The following is a 25,408-nucleotide window of genomic DNA, read 5'->3' on the forward strand; positions in this document are numbered from 1 at the left end:
TTTTTTTTCTGTTGTTGTTCCACACTTTCTATTTGACAATTTTCATTAATTGTTCTTTTCGTATACCATTTTCGCTCTCTGTCTCTTTCTCTGAAGAAGACATGACATCTTTTCAGGACATTCATTTACAATGTTTATTTTTCTGTGTTTCCCCAAAGAAATGCAGAAAAAGTCCAAATAGCATTGATATCGAATTTGCGATTGTTTCGTTTATTTTTATTTTTGCGTCCGCACACAGCTCTTCGGGCACTCTCATTTTTCTTGTATTTAATGTTTAATTCTCTTTTTTCTGCAACGCTTGCACTCGATTTGGCATTGACGCTAGCTGACGTTACGCTCGAAACTAATTTAAAGAATAAACAATTTTTGCAAATGTTCAATTCTTGCTGAATTTGTTCGCTCGTTTTCATCTCGTCTATTCCCATTTATGTTCGATCCTTTTTTTCATTCATTTCATCCGTCGCCTCTGTACATCTACTAAATACATACCGAGGTAAACTCTTAACGTTATCGTGGCATAAAATAAATTTTTACTGTAAACATTCTCTAAAATCGACATGTATGCGCCGCATGAAAATTCCTTAATTAAATTTTGATGACAAGACTGTTGTTTCGAGCTTTTTAGACCCTTTCTCGCTCCCATTATTTCTTTCATTCACTTTTTTGTCTCTTTGCTATTCTTTTCATCATCTCGATGCCAAAACGGAGACATAATTTGAATGTAGTCAAGCATATTTTAAACATAATATGAGACAGTAGGTAACCAAGTGAAACTGGTGCAATAGAGCTGACGTGTGGTAAATGAATCCAATAGATTGACGTTGTTCATCTTGTTTTGGGGATTTTCCATTGTCTTGCATCGTCTTGTTGATGCCTTATAATGCACGATCAAAACGGTCACAATGACAACACCAACACATTTTGATAAATCATTTTGCACTTACTGCACTTATTCCATCTTTATTTCGACGGTATTACTATTTATTGTCTAATTTGTGTGAATGTTTGTATAGGTCGTTCGTTGTGTGTGTGTTTGTGTGTTTTGGAGAGACATTGCTGCATTACTGAACAAATTAAGTAAGTCTTTCGGATGAGAACCGTGAAACATGCTACAGATGTGAACAGCGACGTGTCAACGAACGGTTGCAAACTATCAAAGTGTTGCAATAGTAATTAACTTTTGGTGAACAAATTTAGTGCAGATAAAATTCAGCTTGACAAAACTGAATGAGTAAATAATTGAGTGAACTTTGTTGTTCGTCCCCAATATTATGTGTTAGCACGAAACGAAGCGTGGCATCCCAAAAATATACTGCACAAATATTGGCTTTTGATTACAGTTATTGCTGTTCAAATCTGTTACTTACATCCCTTGGGTTATTTGGTTAATTGCAGACACGTCCCATGATAAGCGAAACTAATTTTTTTAGTTTTAAAGAGCAAAAAAATAGTGCAGAAATTCAGAACTGTCATAAAAAGACACCGCATTCGCACGAAAAAAAGAATGTTGTCAGCATAGTCAAATCAAACAACGTTTATTTCGAGACATTTTTCACATAAAATATTTAAAAAACTGTCGTCGTTCCACCACGATAAAGAAATTCGAGAATGAAAAAAATAATTATTTACAATTTTTGGTAGTAAAAAAGCAAGAGGGAGAGAGAAAGAATGAAAGAGAGACAAAAAAATCGGAAGACAAAATGAACATCTATTCGGGAACATCGCGAACTGAGAGTGTGAGAGTTGAATTTCAAAACGAAAGTTGTAATTTTCATATGCTTGGCATTTTTTATGCTCATGTAATGCAAGAACAGCAAGTCAGCAAGCAGTCACATTTCATTTGGTGCGTCACATGCATCCCTTGACTTGGCTGTCGTATCCTTTCCATTGCCATCATTATTTTCGCATATATTTTGTGTGAGTGTGTGCCGTTTGCTTTGTCGTTCAAATTTCAAAGCATATTGTAACTAAATGCTTGGTCAACGGATACTCTTTTCTCTTCTTTTTTCTACTCTCCATTCATTTATGATGTATGCCATTTGCGTTTATGTTTTCTCCGATATACATTTTTGTTGCCCATTTAAATTTGCCATCATGTGCCACCCCCCTCTATAAATTCAGTGAAGCCACGTGTGCTTCCGTAGCGTGTATCAAATTTTCAATAGCATCGAATCATTCCACATGAATATATAGAGATGTGACACGGTGTCACATACATATATAGAGAGCTTAATGTAATCTTATTCATGTGAATAGCAAAATCCGAATTCAATTTTATGAATGTTCCAGTTCATTTGATGCCTTTGTTTTCATATCATTTAACGGATTTTCGATGGTTCTTATCAGAGTGAGTGTATTTGGATTGCCATGGCCTCAAATTTAATTGCGTTTCAATTGAAAAGCGAAAAAGACGATACAATCTGCGCATTCGTTGAACTGTATGCATTAGCATTTTCGAGCAGCTGAAATGCCATTGGCATGAAATACGAATACGGATGTCAAGCTGATGCTCTTCGAAATTTGAATATATATATTTTTTTATTGAATTTGCTGTTATCCGCACAAGAGTGTGCTGATTCTACTGAATGCTAATAGATTCGCTTGCCGAGCACAATGTGAGAACGAAAAGATCGAGATTTTTTTTTCTATCTTATCGTTTTCGTTCATTGGTTCGTTTGGCATCACATAAACTGTAAATCATTCTCTTGGATCATTTGAACCACATCACACCAATGACAAACATTCAATGTGCCACAATTTTGAATTTCTATTGCACAAAACAACAATAAATTCTTAAATGCTCGAAAGCACCAGAGGGAATCGAATAACGATTTGAATTTGTCAATGTTGGCCCACAAAATAAAGAAGTGACATCAGAACCGAAGAAAAAACTGCTGTACAACGATGTTAAATCGATACATCGGTCATAGCCGCGTGTGTCTTATGATAATTTCATATCATTCAATACCAATAAGACCTACGTCAGCTACAACAAATGATCCCAGATTCAAAAAAGCCATCTCGTAACACATACACAATAATAAAAAAAAATGAACAAAAAAAATTATTTTGAATTCCCCTCAAGCATCGAATGGTGTGCAAATCGAATCTATGTGTCGAATAAACAGCAGATCGACAGAATGGAGCAGAGAGCAACACAGAGAGAGAGAGAAAGAGAGAGAGAGAGAGATGGCAAAATAAAAAATAAGAAATTGCAAACAGCAAACAACACGTAATTGCTGATGATGAAATGAATGGCAAGTCCTGTGATAATTTGTATTCTGTTGTGTAGAGATATTACCATATTTTAGCACCATCTTGTATGCGGTTGAATGGTAAACGGACCCAAATGGCTTGAGATGAACGTATTTCTGCATATGATCATCAACAGTGTCGATGTTAGCATTTTTCTCTCACAGCCTGCCGCCTCTCCTGTACACTCTAAGTGAACGGCACATCAATGCCATACATTTAAATTTCATTATCAATTCGAACGCTTCTCTGACGAACACACTAAATGCTTTTAAAGCGTTCACCAGTTTTTTTTACATTTTAAGCTTGCTACACTCTTGCTTTTACATTTTTCTCCCTCACATTTCTATTTTTCACAATCATTTGGTTATTTTTGACGAAACCAACACATTATGTGCATGTATATTTGTATTTGACTGTGAATAAAATTGAATGAATTTCACATTTGATTGACAGAAAATAGGCTTGTGTGAATGATGTATTCCACAGTATGTATCCGCTTAACAGCGAAATAAAAGTGCAGAAAATGTGAAAAGAGAGAAAAAGAGTGTGTGTTTGAAAAAAACTGCGACAAAATAAGAGAGCGATATAGAGGAAAATGAAACGAAATGGAATGAGGGTGCATTGAAAAACGGTCCATTTCTCTTAATATCGCACTCAATCCTATTGAATCCGTTCATAATACATTAACACGGTTTAGCATTAGCTGTGAATATACACAAAACATACACATTTTCTGGTGCCTGTCGCACACACACTGGAGTTCCTGCTCAAATGGAAATTGGATATGTTTCTGATGTTCAACGCAAATGGAGATGTGTAGTACAGTGGAGACGTTTATTTTTCCTATCGTAATTTATATACAACACGTTCTAAATGCGAGCACAAAAGCGCAGAAAAAAAAATCAGGATAGAAAAAAAATTAAGACGGGAAATTCAATTCCTCTCTCCATGTCGTTTGAACTTTTATATATTTGCCTGGTATGTATTGATGTAGCTTGACGATTATTGTGCACGTTCGGTTTTTTCTCCTCTTCTACCATTCGATTCTCTCGCTTCGTTCGGTTCTCTCATTTGTTTGTCATGCTTTCATGTGTATCCTTCTTCATACACCAAATATGTTTCTATTTTATATACAAAGGCTTCAGAGACGTTTGTCTCATCTGAAAACTATCAGTATCGGTTAAAAGGCACACATTTTTGCCTTTCTATGCCACTTTTGCAGTTCATTCTCGAATCTCACTTGGTGGCTGGATCCAAACTGATCTGGTTGTTCATTCTGAATTTTCAATGGATTGAAGATATATATTCTACATTCACGATGCGAACGGCAATAGTATTTATTGATGTGTTTTTCTCTAAACATTGGACGAAAACGTGTTAATTTTAACAAAAAAAAACAACTAGTTGTGACATGAGCTCAGCATAAAAGCCATCATGTTCCATTTACGTCGGAAGACTGGATATTGCCTTGAATCATACTCCCGTGCTCAACGTTTCAAATGGGAAAAAGTCAAAATAGATGAAAAATACGAACGAAGCGAATAGACAATAGCAGATTATAAAACATTTCAACTACAGAGTGAATGTTTGGCATTGGAAAAGCATTCATCCTCATTTAAACGATATCCTTTTCATTTTATCACAATTCAACTCTTCCTTCGCTTATCGCTCGCCTTTTCTGTGTGTCCTTCTTTATCTGTCTCTCCGCCGCTCGTTCTCATTCCTTCTCATTCTCGGTACTAGCTTTATCAAATTTAATGTTTTATACCATTAATGCACGAAACAATCGCACCTTTCAATAAAATAATCTACCTTGGACACTTTTTTTTACTTTCCTTCACGCTTTCGCTTTTTATTCGTTTTTCTGCTTTTTGCCTTTTACCATCAAGTACAATTCTCATAATACTTTTACAATTTTATCGTTAAAATCTCCATCCATAATGTTACATTTTTTATATCGCATAATATAATTCGTATGACTTAACACCGGATAAAAATATAATGGTTTCGAAAACGAGCGAATGGACGAACAAAAACGGAGATGAACAATGTTATGGGGTTGAAATAGATTAATGTTCGACGAGCTATTTTCAGAATCCTTGATAAATAAATGGAAGCACAATGTTTTTATTGACCGATGCAATAACACTTTGGATATTGTGAAAAATGTTCTATTGTATGCTCTTATGCTTCGACATTTTTTTTCGGAAGAAAAAACCGTGAAGATGACCGACTTTACAGTCAATTGGCCGATATAGTAAATTGAAAATTAAATATATACATATTTCAATATAAAAACGAAATATTTTGAATCGAAAAAGTTTGTAATTGAACTTCAATTCGGAATAATAAATATCAATTTGTAAATGTCAAATTCATTCAAATATTCAACCAATTGACATTTACATAAACCTTGCTTTTTTATGATCCAACACACATATTGCGTCTTACTGTATATACCAATTTTCAATGTAATGTTTGGATGATTGCGAACAAAAAAAAAAAATTTGATTAAATTTTTTACAAGGCCTTTGGAGAAAATTGTTGTTTTAAGATTTAATAAACGCACTTCAGAACTGTAAAACCATATATCATCGAATATTTAATGCACAAATTCATGTTCTGACCCTTAAAATGTGTACCAAAAACGGTATAATTAAAAACGTTTTAATGTGCTCAATGATTTTTCGATTCGCAACGAATCGTTCGTGATTGCGTTCATTTTGAAAATGGAATGAACAGCAAAATAATCGGCAATGGTAGAGAGATCACTTGAATCAATGGACGAATACCTCTTGCCTCAATTTAAAATTGATTGAGGCCCGAAAAAGTTCGTTTGCCATTTGGAATGTACCGAAAAATGGCGGCGGAGAAAATTAAATCAAAAGCTACGAGCCGGATTGTACGAGAAAAAAAATGGGATAAAAACGCACATACATGAAGGGTTTCGAAACAATCGACAACGCCGTATTTTTATATGCGAAACTCTGCCATTTTTATCGGCTCTTCAAGTATTCAAACGCCATTGAATGGGTTTCTGATGTTGACTATCGTGTATTTTCTCCATTCACTCGGAACTCTCTTCACATGCGTTAATGCGTTTTTTTCTTTTTTGCGAAACCATTTCGAAGCGAAGAGAGTGTGCGAGAAAGCGAGAGAGTTTTATTTACTGTTTATATTGAGAGCTCGCTTGAATACGCGAGAAAATTTTTGTTTGCTGATATTGGCGCGCCAAGCAAACGAGAAAAACCAACAAAACTGCCACATTTTTGATGAGATGATATCAATATTTACACTTTTCGGTTCGTTCGTTCGTTTGCTGTTTGTTATTTTCGTTTCGATATCAATGCGCAAAGCAATGTCATTGTTATTATTTGACTGAACGTGGTGAAGACGATATTTTGGTTTTTCGAATAAACTTTAATTCATTTTATCATGCTCGAACGGAATACACGCCCGCAACAATAACAACAAACATCGTCATCAACGACAATATGACAATATGCTCGCAACATATTCGTAATTCGATCCATATTTGTTTAGTATTTGTCGTGTGTATGGGTGAAACCGACTTGGTAAGGCGTAATATGAAACATGTTTTCAGAGCCACAACAAATCGACGTATTCACTTCCGAATTATAAATGGAAATAAGCTAAATACATACCAGACATCGAATATGTATCTACCGCCACCGAAATAGTTCGATAAATTCGCAAGAAAATTTGTAAGAAATGCGACCCAATTGTATATGCCTTTTGCCCCTATTCGATTTCATCCCAATATTTGCATTGAATTTGTGTAAAACAGAAAAAGGTTCAATCGCTTGCAAATGGTAAATTTTGAGAGAGTGTTTTTTTTGCAAACGTATGCGAAACACAGAAGATTCCATGGGCTTTTCTCAACGATGAGTAATTTATGAGCACCCACTACATTGAATCCGAATTCCAAAAACTTCGCATCGAAATAGCGAGAGAGAGAGAGAGAGAGAGAGAGAGAGAGAGAGAGAGAGGGAGGAAGGGAGATTGATAACGAGGGAGAAAAGTATAAAAGATTCAAATGTTTCATATGTACTTCGGGCGTAAATCCATATCGTAAATTACACAGGCGAAATCAGAGCCAGCGATTTCACTTAGCATGCGATCACCACCGAAAACATTTATATGATGATGGCATACACTCATATACACACTCGCACGCCCGAATAAACACAGCACGTAGCACAAACGCACCACCAATATTGTGATGTCCGTCTTTCCATCATACTTTTTTTTATGTTCGTCTGAATATATTCGATCGTTAGTCAACACAAAATGAGTTTACAGTGTGTGTGTTCTTTTTTTCTTGTGCCGGATATTACATTTACACAACGATAGATACTTCTATAAAATTTCCGGTCTAAAATGGAAGCGAATGCGTTGCGAATTGTTGACACAAATTATTCAAATAGATCCTGAAGCGCATTACGTCTAATCAAACGAGCAATATGAGCACAAACTCGAAAAGTTATAAATTAATATACCGTAAATTTAATTTTGAATAGAGATCCATGACCGTGGCCGGGTGCTTTTCGTTTCAAATTCGAGTTTGTTTTGTCTTGCTCAGTGTTTCGGTATCTTTGCAATTTTGCAAGGCATTTTTCTTCTTCTGTACAATTGGGCCCAATATCTGCTGATAAATTTGAGTGTGAGCTTAGCAACTTTTTGGAATATTGCCAGAGTGATGAACGATACCATACTGCTGCACTTAGTCGCTTATTTTCACATTGCCTCTCACTCCAATTTAATTCGCCTCTCCCATTTCTCATCGGATAACAAGAAAGAATGAATTTCTACATCTAATTTTCGTGAACAGAAGTGAGAAATTTTTCCAATTTTATTTCATTAGCTAAAAGGCAAGCTCAAGAATAAAGTTCGAATAATGATGATTTAACGGAAGTTGAGCAAATGTTTGGCTTGGGAAAATCCCTCTGGGTTCTCTCTCTCTCGGCCCCATAATGAAATTTCAGCATACGCGCGTGCACCGTGTGCCGTACTGTGGCGCGTATCCAAAATGATGCCAAGTTTACTTGACGCACAAAGTGCACCTAAAAGATTAACGATAGCAAATTTGATATATTTATGTGTTTGTACTGGAGTTTCATAGGGAAAAACCACGGCACAAAAGCTCAATATGAACATAGAAAAAAAACACGGCATAATTTATTATCTTTGGAATTATTTTTTTTCCCTTCATTTACGCAATGTGCATGTCTATGAACACGAAGATTAACACCATTTCCATTTGTTATCAACACCATTCGATTTTGACAATTTTTTGTTCGATTCATCTTTTTTTTGTGTGTGTAGCAACACTGTGTTAGATGCCTCTTTTTATTTATCGTTTTTAAAAAACGAACCGAATGAATAAAAAACAATTTCATTGAGCGAAAAAAAAGTGTTTATATTTCTTTTTTTCATTTTTTTCTGGCAATGATTTTGTATACAATATCTATAGGAATCGAGGCGTATATAAATTATCATTTTTCCCATTGATTATTTTCTTGTGCAAGCACATTTATATCTATCAAATGACTTGCCAATAACATTGGCCCAATATAAACATAACATATTGAATATTCACGATATTCAAAGCGAAAAACCAACAAATGGGATAAATGCTTTTGGTTCCCTTGAATTCGATACCCAAAAAGCCATTAAATGACATAATTATAATTTCCGATTTGAATTTATTCAAGTCAACTGAACTTTTTCGAGTGACACTTGCTCGACAAGTTCAATGCAATTTTATGAATTGAAATATCTTTAATTAAAAGTGAAATAAAAGAACATGTCATGCGATGTTGCCCTCTGCCTTTATGGGTGCTTGAATGAATTTCAAGCTTCTAGTACGAAATGAGAAACATTGTGAAACTGTAATAATTTCCATTGAAATCAAACTTTAGAACGGTATCGCCACAGGACGGAATATTAAAACGATATTTTCGAATGTTTGATGGGTGTTTTTATGTACTTTCATCGGTTGATCAAACCGAAAAATGCATTGGACCGTAAAACATCCATCCTGAAAGCGGGGCCTCAAGCGAACAAAAACATCGCTTTTGCATTACAGGACCAATAGCGGGGAAAAAAAGACTGCCGATAGTAGCAGTGAGCGATAAATGAGGAAAAAAAAACCACCATCACCGTTCGCTTTTAAATTCGCATCGAAAAACTATTTGAAAAGTTGTTGGAAACTTTGTATTTCATTGTTGCGGCCAGTGTGTTTCCTCCATTATCATTGCCGTGTAATTTTAGTTTTAACTTGTTAAGATGAAATTGTAAATAAACACTTATTGAAAATTGAACGATAAAAATGTCAATTTACACAGTTCATTTTACCTAAAGCAATTGAAAAAGAACCTTTTTATTCTTTGTGTACCGCTTCGGTTTATCTGTGTCGTTTGGTGTGTGAAACAGTTGAACATTGCCGTCTATTTGCCAATCGATTGAGAACTTTTGTGCTAATTGTTCCCTTTTTTAATTAAAAATTTTTGTAATTAAATTCCACTGTGTTTTGAAGTTGTCGTGATCGACGAACACATTCGTCCCACATTATTCACATACAAAGAACGCAAGAAAGAAACACACAGGCCATATTGCATCGATATCGTGCTCGCATTTCGAGTTCGTAATTAGCTCGAATTTCAATTTGAATAAATATACAACTTTATCGGCAATTATTTGAGTGCACGAAGAAATTTAAATTCAAAGACATTTGATAATAGACTTTGTACTACTGCGATATATATATTTATTTTATATTGTTGTCTCTTGTGCGCAACATTCACGAACTTGAGTTGTGAGCTCTGTCACTTTCTTTTTCGTTTGTGAGTATGAATAACTGAAAAAAATAGATACTATGAACAAAGGCTAGGTAATAAGCCGGAGAAGCGCAATCCAATTGATAACTTAATACGAATTTACATACAACAGTCAAAAAGAAAAATCAAAAGAAATTAATTGAAGCGTCAGAGCAAACAAAAGCAGACACAATACACAGAACGAGAGAGACACAGAGAGAGATACAAAGTATAAGGATGAAATAGCAATGAGAAGGTGGCATGAGAAGATGAATAGAGGGGATGAGTTGTCGTATAACTAACGCTTTATATTGTTGCAAATGCATCGTCTTTTGCAACAACAACAGAGGAAAAAACGAATTATCGCCGACTTACAGTGCTATGTACGCATAAAACTCAATTTAAAAGTGTTTCTTATTCGTATTCATTTTTGCATGTAAATTCTGCAACGAACAACTTCCATTAAAAGCAGAAACTTTTCTTCTTCTTCGACGAACAAAAAAAAACACACACATATATATATAAATACTTCTAGCTCGTCAGCTATTTGCTGCAATATTTTTTTTTATTCTTTATTTTTGACGAGTGTTTCTAACAAGTTGTCAGAAGAAAATGTAATTTTTCTCTGTGTGCGATTCGATTGTGTTTATTTCGCCGTTTTTTTGCTACTTTACATTTTGTTCGATTTAAAACTCCGAACATTTCGTCACTTAAAAAGTGTATGTATTACGAACAAAAGAACGTGTAAGCATTATGAAAAATAATATTAAAACTAAAAATTGAAAGAGAATATGCCACTATGTAAAAACGACTATTCGAACAAGCACGAAAGTTGCGAAAAACTACATCAATGGACAATAATGCGACGCGGGTGAGGGCGCACGTCAGAAAAACAAGAAAGACAAAGAATGAGCAACGAACAATCGACGTCGAATTGATTTCGATACGGTCTTTCTTTTTTTTCTGTCGTTCTTTGCTGCGATGGGAGGTCTATGGTCACTTTTGTTCCATTTCGATGCCATTGATGATGATGAAGATGACGACGGCAAAGTTTCAAATTGAACATAAAATAAATTAATAATAATTCGTTGATAGAAAATTAATGGAAATTCCGTGCCGTATTTTCTCTTGTTTGAAACATTTTTTCGTAGCGTCCATTGGATACACTGTGCTATCATGCTGTGCCGAAGCAGAAACAGAAAAAATTGTTCCTAACACACTGAATTTCTTCTATTATTTTCATTTTTATGTGACAATCGCATACGTTAGATACGATGGATTACATGTAACTTATAAAAACATTTCTCTCATTCCGCGTTCCCTCTCTCTGTCATCACATTTCGTTTTGATTTTGACAACTTGGTCGATGTGAAACGAAGAGCAGAAGAAAAAAAACAATTCTCATCATTTCCATTGAACTTAAATGCCTTGCTCTTTCCGGTTGAAATGTGATGTTTTTTGCTCCTGCCTCTTAATACTTCCTCTGATACTCTATTGATGCTTGTTCGGGGTTTTCGATATATGTGAATGTCATTCGATAAATCGATGGAAGGACAAAGAAAAGACGACAATCTGTGTTACTGTCAAGATATTCAAGACACATACACGCACACACAAAAGGCATAAAAAGGCCGCCCTCTGCAACAAAAACCAAAACTAATGAGACACTCGTGTTTGACATTGAGAAGTCAGGATAACGAAATCGATTGAATTCTGAACATTGCCGACTAAATAACATCATCGATTCTTTTAATGGTGTGTCTCATAACCTCAGTGGTGGTTATCATGTGATAGAGAGCAAGAAAAACTCCGATGCGAATATGTATGGTCTATGAAATTGCAAATACGTACCATATAGTGATGGTAATGTTTGCTCATGTGTCCAGATGGTGTCGCTTTTTCCCATATTATATTTGTTACTCGTATGAGCTTAGCAACATGTTTCGATCTCGTATGTTCGTGTTTGAGGGTTGATTACTTTGCTGTTTTTGTTCCAATCATCGTCATTTCAGCGTGTCAAATGTTTTTTTCTTTCTATTCTGTATGTGCCGTTAATCTTGAAAGCTTGTCCGAATAGTGACGCTGTCCAAAGAGGCAAAACCGCAATGGTGGAAGGAAACGAACCACAATACAGTGGTCGAAATTAAATTGACATTGGTTTAGATTGCAGCATGATATTTCCATTAAAATACACTCCAAATGAATCTGAATGAATTAATGGCGAAGATTGGTTGCATCGGTTTCGGATGGAGAATGAAAAAAAAAATCGAATATTTATTGCTTTAAACACAGGAAAAAGGGAAAATACGTGCCGAATAAAACCAATCAGCGAAATGTATTCACTTTGAAAAGTGATAGCGTCTACATGCTGTACCGAATATGTGTGTGAACAATTTCTTCCGAAAATGACAATGGCATCGATGAAAGAAAAACGTAACAATAAAATATTTCAAGTTCTTTAGATTTGAGGCGCTTAAGCTTATTTGTTATCGCATTTACGCCATGACAGAGTACAACTATTTGTATACAAAGCAGTACTAATAAAAGAAACAAGTTTCTCCGTTTATTCTCTCTTTGCTTGTCATTCTCGCGCATCACAATGGGCGCAAAAAAATATCATTTTCCCGAGAAGAAAGGAAATCATGTTGAAGTGAGAACGAAAAAAAAATAAACGAGGAAGAATTTATCTCGACGTAGCAATGTGTCCGTGGTAACGATATCGCCTATTGTTAATACACATTGCTTGCGCTGAAAGACACATATCTACAAAATGAGAAAGTGCCTCAATGCATTATAAGCATATTCCAGGGAGTTGATATTATAGCAGTTTATATGGGCGCTCTGTGCTCTGTCTATGGATGTCGAACGCGTAACTGTTGATAGTCAGTAGCATAGCATAACCAACAACAACCACACTTAAAAGTTCAGCTGGGCATGATGAAAGTGAGTAGTTTCCAGAGCGAACACGCAAATAATCAAATGGTGACGAGTGCATAGAGAGACAGAAAGAGAGAGAGAGAGAGAGAGCGAAAGGGGAAGAGAGATGAAATTTGTTGGGAAATATGGAAATGATGAGAAAAGTAAAACGTCTCATGGTAAAAGTTTGACGCCAAATGAACCAAAAGTACTATCTGTGACGTTGGCCAGGGAGTGTGAGATAAATAGACAGGCAAAAATGTTTGTTATATTTGTAAGCTTTAATAGTTTCTATTCAAGTCAATGCTACTAAATGCATGAGGAAATACGAAGGAAGAAATGGAAATAATGTGTCCGCTTCCTATTATTATGAGTATATTTGGTATTTGCAATACAAAAACTCTTGCTGTGCATGTACACTGAGTTATTTATTCAGGACGTTGTAAGTTTGCGCTTTTGCAACACCAGCATCACAAGTCTGTTCAATGCAAAACCATCACCACCACCACCATCATCATCATCATCATCATCATCATCATCATCGTTGTTCAAACATTTTGTTGGATGGAAAAAGGTGATGCAAACACACATATGAATGTGGATTTTGATGTTTAAAAATGTTTTTCTACATCAAACAAGTGTATAGCAAATACAAGACAGAATTTTATGCAAATTGAAGTTCAAATAAAAGTCTTCTTACACAAAATCCGCACCGCACCACAATTCAAACCAACAATTTTCATTAAAAAGCCTTTTAAGTTGATGGATTTTATTTATTGTCAAGTAGCACAATGTTGTTGAGAATAAGAGTGTGGATTCTCTTTGGAAAACCATAAAATAAACATTATGTTCTTTTGATCGATGAAAACAGGTAAGAGGATGAAATTTTTTTGCGAAGATTCACCGACTCAATTTGACCATTAATTTTCGTAAGAATGAAAATTTGGTGACCCAAATCAATATTCAATACGTGATGTACACGCTAACATATTGTTCTGTCGTCGGAAATTCGATGATCAGAAGAATGCCTCGCATTGTATACACCACTGTGAATCCATTTGCATTATCGAATCGATTTTAGTTCAGCCAAAAATGAAATTGGAACTTGTCTTCGTTTCTGATAAATATCAATGTCTTTTAGTTTTTGTTCGGGAGGGGGTTGCTTTCATTTGATTTATTACTGAACACATCGTATGAATTACAATTTTTCACACCAGAATCGCCACTCCGAAAATGTGCCATGCAACCGCATATAACGAAAGTCGATTCCAAGCTAACGGGCAACTCTTCGATGGGAGATGCGATAAAAGCTTAGCTCATCAAACTTCGAGCACAGATTTTAATACATTACTATCACTAAATGAATCCATAGCCATTATCATTGCATATCCATTATTTATGGGATTTTTTTGCCAATGTAGTTAAAATACTCTATAATGGAAACCAGTTTTGGCGTTGTGCTAACGTACACAATATAGGTAGTTGTGAAATAGGAATGATGAAGGCGATAATAAAATAGTGTACAAACAACAAAATTGGCTTAATCATCTCTTTTCTCATCATTAGACCCCCTCTGCCTGATTTACTTTTCATAAAATGCGAGCGAGTGTAGCAAAACGGGTCCGTGTGTGTATTCAAAAAGAAAAACTCATATGATTGGAGCGGTACATACGCATCCATATAATCATCGAAAAAATCCCGTCCAAAATCGTTTGATAACATATTTTTGATTATTTGGAATAAGCTTACGGAATATGAACGCTCGTAATACGTGTAAATTGCATGAATAATTAATATGAGAATACGATGTGGAAAAAAGAAAAAAAATATACATTTATTATTCATCGAGGTGAAACGAAAATGTCGCATAACAAATGAATGTGTTGTTCGTGTATGTAACATCAAGACTGGCGTATATCAATCAATAGATTTTGATCTATTATCAATATTTTTTGTGTTGGATTATGGCTTCGATTTCAATTTGTTGATTTATGCTTCCATTTTACTTCCGGTTCACATGCTCTTTTGCTTGATTTGTTTTGATGTATTCGGTATGTGTATCTTTCCGTCGGGAGGCGTGAATTTCCCAAAATCGAGCCAATTTTCGAGTTAAACTTGACACAAATTGGGAAAAAAAGAGTAATTGATTCCTGTTGATTTTGTACGATTTTTTCTTCGCCATATGCATGAGTGCCTCCAATTCTATAAATATAAGTCGACACAACACTTCCTTAATCTGGCAACCTTAATAATTCAGTATAGCTAAAAAAAGCTATCTTATATATTTGAAATATTTCAAGTATCGGTTGTCAACTCAACTTTGCAATTAGCCCAGGCTGCCAAATAACTTTATAAATTCAACTTGTTTAGTATGAATATTGTTTTGAACCTGGCTCGATCCCTCACTAGATTACCTGTCTATTTTGTTGACACACACTCAAGACAATTGTGAACTTATTAACAATAAAAATCAATAACAATGTTTTAAAACAGTTCCACTTCCCCCCACCGAAAACAGAAAAAAGTTCATCGAATCACGTATTTTTCGTTCGTATAGTTTGAATACCGATTGAAAATGGGGTTGATTGAAATGAGAATGTAAGTCTGAAAATAAACGTTTAAAATATCCACGGTGCCACCAAATCACAATTTTCCAGTGTGGCTTCATCTCGCGGTGTAATTGAATCCACTGCATAGAGCGCGCAAAGCTTCTGGTATTAAATATTGAGTTGATCGAGTTGTCGTGGTTTAATTTCTTTTTTTTTTTTATTTCTCTGCATTTTTGTAAAAAGTTACCCGTTCGCCGTCAAACGTCAAAATGAAATACTGTGGCTTGTGGCCAAATTTAATGGAATTTCGTCCTTCTTGATATGCAAAGTGGTAATTTTACGCTGCCACGAATATTATGCAGCGAAATGTGATATCAAATCAGCAATAAAATTCATCTCGAATATTCAAATGAAAAAGTACAGCAGAGCGTGAGCGAATAAGTCACGATTATAATATAATATTGAGCCGAAAAAATGAAATTCAGAACATTCGCCACAGCATGCGAACGAAACAAAAAAAAATGGTAATATTTCATCGACATAGAGAAAACTGCTGGCGCAAAACAATCTACTCTCCAACTGAACAAATTATGCATTATTATTTGACTTATTTAAAATCAAAGTCAATGAACGATGTCTGCCAAAAATGGTTTCCATCAAATTGGAAAATTATTTCTCAAAATTTATCATAATATTTATATCAGAATTATTAATCATTGTTCATTATATACAGCGCTCACGCACAACAACAAAATTTTCGGTTTTAAATTATAAAATTACAGCATAAACAATGATCTCCTCCTCTTCAAAAAGTCAGTGGATGAAAAGAAAAAAAATGGGGATGGAAGTTGGTTGCCCACATCCGATCTAACCCAACTTGTCCCACCGCAATGATATACCCATCGGTACAACAATAAAATGGAATGTTCGCGCGAGGCAATATAACAAAACTGATAGCATCCAATTCAGCAGAACAATGGCATTTCGATGAAAAGTCGATCAACGCAAAGCATCATTCATTTAAATTATTATTTGTTCAGTTGAAATAAATGGAAAACAATTTTGCATTGCTGTGAAAATTGGTATGTATCAATGGTGTTTGCTTTCTGTCGATACCGCATGCAATAATATATACACACACACATAACATCGAAAGTCGAATAATAAATTTTTATTTGCATTATGGTTCTCGCACCATGCAGACAAACAAAATATTCCGAAAACGTATTGCGGCACACACTTCCAAAAAAAATCGTTTATAATGATAGACAACCACAGTGAAAAAGTGAAAAAAAGAAGTAGCATGCGAATATTCACGTTGAACGGTTCAATTCAGTATGGAAATTTTTAATAAATAGATAGAAAATGTTGAATTCTCAATAGAGAAATTTTACCAGAAATGAAACTCTCTCTCTCTCCCTCTGTTCTGACACACACACGTAGTCTTATAATATAAAACAGCAAGAGTTTATTGAAACTACGTAATAAATTGAATTGAATGTAAAAAAATTCATCATAATTCAGAGTGAAACCTATTAATGCAAAAATGGAAAAGGCCGTACGATATGCCCCGATCGTGCAATGGTGCAATGTAAAGCAATGCGTCTGTTGTGATAAAAATCCGAATTGAAAATGCTCGGTCGTCGCCAATGTTCTGGTTTCATGCTATGAGGATATGCCATATCGAATTGAAAGTAGATTTTTATTTTGCGATGAGAATGACGACGGCGACATCAGTGATGGCGTTGGCGGTCGCCGTGTTTCACATTTTCACTCAATCTCATTCTCTCTCTCTCTTTCTCTCTCTCTCTTTCTCTCTCTCTCTCTCTCTCTCTCTCTCTCTCTCTATCTCTCTTTACATCTCATTCGTTAGAACGAACATGAAAAATGGATGGCAAAAGCTCGGCAACGAATTTTATTGGTTGCTTTGGACTGAAAATCAAACGAGCTGCATAATACAAAAACAACAATATAAAATGTTATGCATTCAGATAAACACACATTCAAACAGATAAGCTCCTGTATATGGATTCGCACATCCATAGAGAATCGATGCATGGTGAAGATGATGTCTTATTCTTCTGTCATTTCACATTGTTCGCTTCCGTTATTGAACACAGAGTCAGAGAACATTGTGTGATATTTCCATTACATTTTGCCCTCGTTTCGCAAACGCTCTTTTTTTCTCAATTTCTCTGGTGTGTTTTTTTTTCGCTTCACTTTTTAGCTTTTCAATGTGAATATATACTTTATATATTTTTGTGAATAATAAAATGTCGAAACACTAAAAGCTTTTCATATTAACATCGAGAGCCAAGCAACTGAATGAAAACCAAAGTTGTATTGTGAAAAAATCTCAAAAAACTGTAGAAAATAAAGAGCGACAAACGAAAAAAAAACAGAGCCCGTCAACAGCTAATATTGTTTGCTTGTCTCGTTTTATTTTTCGCAACAGGACGAAGATACGCTGGACGTACATAAAAAACAATGAAATCTGTTTGAACGAAGATTGAAGCAAAGAGTACGCTATTAGCAATTGGGCGTTGATGAGCAAAAACGATGAAATTTAGCGTAGTGTGGCGACGCACGTACCCATGCACTGAGAATGTAAGCGAGCACACATTCAGACGAGCAAAGTTCTCATTCGGTGTTTTTTTTTTTTCAATTCAATATTCCCTGCAAATACACCGACCCGATACCAACAAATACATTAAAATTAACAGCTTGGCACTAATTTAAATCTGCTTGTTTATTAATAGCAAACTGGGTCGGTCGCAAAGGATTTTCATTTTATTGTTGTGTTTCTCCTTCTCTCTCTATATGTTTTGCACTTTCCCCCCGTTTTCAAACATTAATTTCACTTCGGTGTTGTTTTTTTTATTACTTCATTCTCAGCATTTTCAAATCGTGCATTTTTCATCGTCCTCCACAACAAAATATTTGCCTGTTTTTTTTGTGTACCCATGTCGTTGCTTTCTCTTTTTTGTCTGTTTGTATATATATGTGTGTGAGAGAGAGGAGAGAATGGTTTTTTTTTATTTCGGTTTTGCGCTTTTGTTTATGCTACTGTCATTGTTGTCCGTTGGTTGCCGATATGATGGATATGCGGTAAGTATGAGATATCGATTCAATAATATGCACCGGCGCTTATACATTGATGATCCATATGCACTCCCTTTTTTCAGTGCTGAATATGCAAAGCGCTTTTTATTATCATTTTTTTTGCAATGACCGACAGCATCAAAACGTTCCCACACACACAAAATCGATCGAATAGATGGACAGCATTTCCATGATAATAAAACATATATGGTTGAAAATAAACAGCCACCCGCAACTAAAACTACGCTAAGGAGACCGAAGCTCATTGGGAGAACGGGGTAGAGAGACATTGATCCGAAGATACATTTTGCAATTTTTCCCCGATATTAAACGCGGGATTTGAATGAAATTTATGAATATGGCCGAAAGAGGGTGATGGGTCATCAAACATCTGATCACGATGAAGATGGCATATTTCAATTTAATGTTTCGACGTGCATCATTTGCGCTTTTCGCAACAGCAACATGTAATCTGATATAACGAAATATATATATATCGAAATAAATATCAATTTTTCCGGAATGGAATAAACATCGGAGTCTCCAACTAGTATTATTTGACGCCCTAAATTGAAATAAAAAATTAATGAAACACTTAGAATCAAGAAATTAGATCACAAATGCACATTTTGTTTACGCCTGGCAAATATTTGTCCATCAATTCGTTTCCAACCAATCGTTTATTTATTTAATAGTGCCGTTTGTCGTGTCTGTGTTATTTTCTGTTGTCGTTGTTGGTTTCGCTTCAGCAACGGAGATTGTTTGTGCCAACATTGATGCTGGGGTTAGTTTGTTCGCTTAGAATTGATTTGTTCTCATTGATTCAAATGGTGCGCTCTCTTTTGTAAATGTTTGTTTCTGTTGTTCATTATAAATTTGTATTAGGCCAGCTGCAAGTGCTATCCGAAAGATTCTCATCGGCCCAATTAAATTAATTGCACATGAATCATAACTTCATAAATAATGTGTTGCGTGCGCTATTTAGTTTGATTGTAAAGAGTTTCATTGCCTTATAGTATTGTGTGCGTTTTGTATTTTGCGCCTCGCTCCCTTGCTTGCCGCATTCTTCTAATCGGCTCTTTCTAGGTTGAACTTTACAATCGTAAACTTAAACAAATGTATTAGATTTTCCACTTTTTGCGTTTGCAACGCGACGGCATATAAAATCATGCTGTCGCATTCGATGTTGAACGTGCAAAAGCGTGTTCGAACAACCATATCTATTCAGAAAAGGACTTGAAAGTGACTATTACATATCGACATGGAAAATGCGAAAAACATAGAGCTTTCACACAATAAGGACATAGATTGATAGCAAAGCTTTTTTTCGTATGCATACATATATACATCGAAAAAAGCCAATTAAACTTAAAAATATAAACATTTTTCAACAACAAAGTAACTCGTAAGCTAAAAAGGAAAACCATGTCAGTCAATGTAATGTACAACACGCAGACTATATGCCAATTACAAACAAATGAAAAGTAATGCTGGCCATTGTAACAAAAAGCTATACAACTTCCTCAGTATAGAAAATCAAATTGCATTTATTTTTCAGCGACACAAAATAAGTAAGTAAATATAAATGAAATGAAGGAGAGAGATCGAGAGAGCAAGAGAGAGAAGTAAAGCGCACACTTTGTGCCAAGCGTTTTTACATCTTTGGTCATAAAAGTTACTCTTTCAATCTTAAAAATGTACAATTTACCGTTCCGGCCCAGTTGATGTTTTTGTGTGTTTGTTGTTATTTCGTTTGAAGCTTTTCAACATGAAATTCTGCTGATTTTGTTACTTTGATTGCGAAATTGCTCCTTGGCCTTTGTGCCATGTTTATGTTGTTCATTAAAAATGAGCATAAATGGTTGGCACAGCAAATGTTTTCAATTTTTAGATTCGTCTTTTCATTTCACCCAAGTTTAGCAGCAAAATAAAATGTGGTTGTGCATTAAGCTATGCAGCCAGTAAACGGAATTAGTCGAAAATTTATCGAAGGTATCCACATTTTTGTCGTTTCTGTTTTTCTTCTTCTCTAATTCGACGCGGTCGAGACATTATGCTGTAAGAAGTTTGCTTTTTTTTATTTCATAATCATGGCTGCTTTTATCTACAAAGCATAGAACTTTATGCGCCTATCGTTCAACACATGACATAGAGGTGGTCGCATTTAAGAAATTTTATGTTCTGAGATGTGTGTATGCCTTATTATGCTATGGGCGATTTTATGGGTTTTTTTGTGTGTTGCGTGCGAATGTATTGTGTCTTAGATAATATGTTACGAAGTAACACGGCATGTAAATGTTATTTATACACACATATGTATATATATACGTATATCGTATATATAAAAAATAATGATAATAAATTTCTATTACCGTTTGGCCTGATGTATATGTGGTTCAAAGGTTGAGTTTGAACACATAACGAAAACTTCGAGCACAATGAAATGAGCGACAATTTAACGATAAATAGCCCTTCGACACAAACCAAAACCAACCCGAAGAAAGAAGGCTCCAACGAAAAATAGAATCATGTGTTGTTGATCGCCGTTTGGCAGGCATGTTTGAATCTATATTATATGTGTATACGTGTAATGGTTTACCCTTTCTCTTTCTCTTTCGTCTTTCATACAATTTATTGGTTTCTTTTTTGCGTCGGCAATTTGGTCCTTGCGTTACGATTTGATATGCTCGATATTTTCATTATGAATTTTTCAATGGCGCGTTCATTGTTTTGAAGAGAAAAGCACGACGTGATCACACGCATCGACGGCACTCTCTCACGATTTCCGTGGCGAACGACTTAAACGTACTCGGTGGTGTTCAGTTATTCAGTTCATTATTGAATTTCATTACAATATCGCGTACATATTTATAGATATTACATGTCTGACTCCTTCTCTCTCTCTCTCTCCTTCCCCTTTCTCTGACTCTGAAGCTTCGTGGATAAAATGAATGTGCTCAACTTTAATGACTTTGATTTGGAAGATTTGAATTTGGCCGCATGCTGACATTCTCATCACATGATTTTGTACAATATATGATTATATTAACAAAAGCGAATGTGTCAATTGGATTTTCCCAACAGGAAAACATACACATTCTGGGTGCCATCGATTGAATTGTCGTACATTTCAATATGTGCGCATACGAAATAAGAAAAAAAAAACTCATTTTTCCCACCGATAAGCTCAACTGATTACATACTCGCATATTTCTAAATTGTAATAAAATCGCTTTTTATTGATATGCTGGATTTTTGGCAAGAGAACGGATGGATACATCGTTGCTACTCTATTTGATCGCGTTCTTCCGCGCATTTTCTTTCCCATTCAATATTGTGGTAAATCTATATATATAAGTACCTGTGCCTCATACATTGAGGCACCTGATTAGCAATAAAATGTATAAAATCTGTACATACCTTTTTCAATTGGAAATGTTCGGGTCGTAATGTTTCTGGAATTTCTTGTTCAGGCTTAACCATTTGTGGCTGAACCTGTTGTCGAAAGCCATCCAGCACACCTTTGAATGTGAACTTTTTCATTTTGTTCTTTTTATTTCGTTTATGATTTTTTGGTTTTGGTTTTAGTTTTCTTGTTTTATACTTTTTAGTTTTTACGTTTCGAATTTAGTTTCTTTTAAACAGGCAATTTTATGGGTCTTTTCGATTTATTTAATTTATGTGATTTTAAGCTTTACTTCATTCGTGGTTTAAGAAATCTCTGTTCTGGAAAAATAAAATAAAAGCTTTGTTTTATTTATGTGAAGATTTATAGTTGTAGTAGAATGAGAGAAGTAGAAAGATGGGGAGAAGAAAATAGAGGAAAAACAGTATTCGTTTATATTTGGGTTATAAATTGATCCCAAAGTTTTTTCAAAATTTAATTTAATTATGAACGCGCTTTTTTACGATTTGTTTCAATTGATTTAAAATTCAGGTTAAAATAAATGTTTGAAAACTTAACTACACAATAAATTTAACAATAAAACAAAATTAAACAAAAACAACAACGTAACACAAAAACAAAACCATATCAGAAAGTCATGATATTGTGTTGTTGTTAAATTGGCTGTGTGTTGGTCGATGAAACGCATGTGTTTTTGATTTATCAATAAAGTTACATATGAATATGAATGTACACGTAACATAATAGAGAACAAAAACAATATAACAAACGAAGAAAAAAAAATTATATGACAAATAACCGTGAAAAAGCCACGCAATAAACTTATTTTCGTCAGAACGATGTCGATATGCAAATATGCCAAAAATATTCTTCTGTGAATGTGCTCGCTCGTTATATATTTTCCATCAATATGTTTTTGAAATTGACGTGGTACAATTTATTGAAATTCCCATAATTCATTCGATTGGTTTGAATTTTTATTTCGTATGTTTTACTCTTTGGCAAAATTCTTGGTTCACACGAAAAAAATTATTGTTTGGATATTTGCATATTTTTTGTATTATTTATTTATTGGTGGCATTGCAAATGCAAAACGCAATTCGAATAATTTTTCTTTTCGTTTCGTCGATTTTTTTTATTGTTGACGATGTTGGGCAACAATTTGGATATATATATTATTTATGAGAATAGACAAAATGGAAATTGAAATAAGAAGAAGAAACCAGAAACGAAAAATGTTTAATATTCTAAAGTAGAAAATCTCGAAAATCACCAGCTCATTTAAGAGAACAGCTTTTTTCTTTTTGGAATGTGTGCCAGCCAAAAGGGCTGCTACAACACCAGCAAAAAAGCCAGCACCACACACAATAGCACAGTGAACACTTTCAGCATTCAAGTAAAAATAAATGAAAACGTTTTTAAATCTGCGACGTTATGCACTAGAATGAAATCATAAACGAATTCGACTTGAATTTTCGACTCTGATCGACAAAATTCACGAACAAAATCATTGCATCCTTGTCGCTTGTGTGTTTGTTGGCTCGCTCTTACACCGTTTCCCCAGCCCGTTTTCTACGATGAAAACACATGGAATGGACTCGTTCTACGCATGCATACGTCTATCTTCATCCCCTATTTTTCGGATGCTTCTCCTACAGAATTTCAGTTGTTGTTTTTTTTTATTCGTTCGTTTTTCATTTTCATTTGTTGTTCGGGTGTTTGCTCATATACATACAAAATCAGGCGAGCATTTTCATTATTCATGTATACAACAATCACATCAAGAACAAAACCAAATTATATAACATTGATTGTGGTGGTTTTGGGAAAAAGCGTCTTACAACGTGCACATGTGTGTATATACTGTGTGCTGTATGCGAGCGTGTATGTGTGTTGGAGCCTTTTCATTTACATTTTGTGCTTGTTTTCTCTACGGTATAATATATTACAGTATTGGTAACGTTTGGTGATTTGCTCACTTTTGCACACAAAACGGCGTGTGGTGTGTGCGCTAGTGTAAGTTTTCACATTAAATGCGATTGTTTGGGAGATTGAAATGAGATAGAGTGAATGAGAGGGAGATAACGAGAGGTGGCATGTGTGAGAGTGAAATCACAAACACGATATGGAAGTGCCATTTACATTCGAACTCGTTTAAAATGCTGCTATTTCTTTGGCATCTGTCCGAATTTTGAACGCAATTTATCGCACTTGGTTGGTGAATTGCACACATATACTATACATCAATACATGGATATGATCAGCAGCAGCAGGCGTTTCGTACGGCACGTACAAAACCATTGTAATGCATTCGGGAATAATAATCGGTTGTGATAGACGATGTTCAGAACAAAAGCGTGTGTAGAGGTATGTACTGTGTACTCTCTCTGTGTGTATGGGTGAAACGTGCTTTTTTGCCGTATTTTTTTTTGTCGTATTCTTCTTCTTGCGTTCTCTTCAAAGTGGTGCTCGAAAAGCACTTTGCTTCTGCTAACTTATGAAAATAATCAATTTTGTTAATTCATATTATCTATTGCAATAAAAACAACCGAACAAAAATGAAATCGCTTAAAGGCCTGGCCAATTAAGTTGATCAGTCTTCATTCATTATCCAATGTATGGCACAATTTATTTGTTGACGAACATGTGTATAGTCTAACACGTCGTCAATTTTATCATTGTGCTAAACAAAAAAGAAGCAGAAGCGAGATGGAACACGACTGCGAATTTTCGATCGAATCGGTGTGTATGCGTGTGTGTGTATTTATATGGGATTGTGTATGTTAACAAATTGTGTGCATTCGACATCCTCTTTTTCGCAACGTGTACGCAACACACATCTGATACACATGGTGCGCTACTTCTCGCATACCAAAATGGGAAAATTGGAAATGGAGCACACACACACACTCAGCACGATACAGTCGAAACGAAAAAGCGAGAGATGGACTAAAAAGCGTTAGAAAACAAGAGCAAAAAGCACTGATGGAAAAGTGGCTATTGCGTTTATTTCGTTTTCCCTCCCTCTCTCTCTCTCTCTCGCTCGCTCCCTCTTTTCCGTTTGAAAATTCGAGTTTTGAGTATGCGTTTGCGCATAAAGTGAATTTTCATCATTTTTATACACACTTTTCCATCTTTCTTTCGCATATAAATGTACGCATTTTACATTCGTTGAAAACCATCGCATTTTCCTTTCACTTTTTTTTCTTCGTATTCTTCATCTGCTTCTTGTGTATTATTCTTTCGACGATTCGGTTTTTATGCTGTTTTCGTTTTACTTCATTTTCAACATGTACAGGCCAATTTTGATTGTATGCAAATGTAACACGGACATAAATTTA

The 25,408-nt window shown here is 35.0% G+C and overlaps 1 protein-coding gene across 13 annotated transcripts in view; it reads right to left on the minus strand.

Annotated features, from left to right (window-relative positions):
- LOC116343235 (syntaxin-binding protein 5) overlaps positions 1-25,408 on the minus strand; it is a 107,286-nt gene that overhangs the window by 79,697 nt on the left and 2,181 nt on the right. For 4 of the 13 annotated variants that reach the window (XM_031771192.1, XM_031771191.1, XM_031771189.1 and 1 more), the window contains exons 1-2: positions 23,341-23,497; positions 22,082-22,387 (exon numbers count right to left, since the gene is read on the minus strand). In XM_031771192.1, the coding sequence (XP_031627052.1) occupies positions 22,082-22,204 (123 nt within the window). In that variant the 5' untranslated portion in view covers positions 22,205-22,387; positions 23,341-23,497. Of the gene's footprint in view, positions 1-22,081; positions 22,388-23,340; positions 23,500-24,317; positions 24,334-25,408 lie in introns of those variants that run through there. The other 9 variants (XM_031771185.1, XM_031771187.1, XM_031771180.1 and 6 more) reach the window with 5 other exon arrangements.

This window comes from Contarinia nasturtii, unplaced genomic scaffold (genome assembly GCF_009176525.2).
Source record: "Contarinia nasturtii isolate CC-2019 unplaced genomic scaffold, AAFC_CNas_1.1 Cnas_scaffold_993, whole genome shotgun sequence".
Classification (NCBI taxonomy): domain Eukaryota; kingdom Metazoa; phylum Arthropoda; class Insecta; order Diptera; family Cecidomyiidae; genus Contarinia; species Contarinia nasturtii.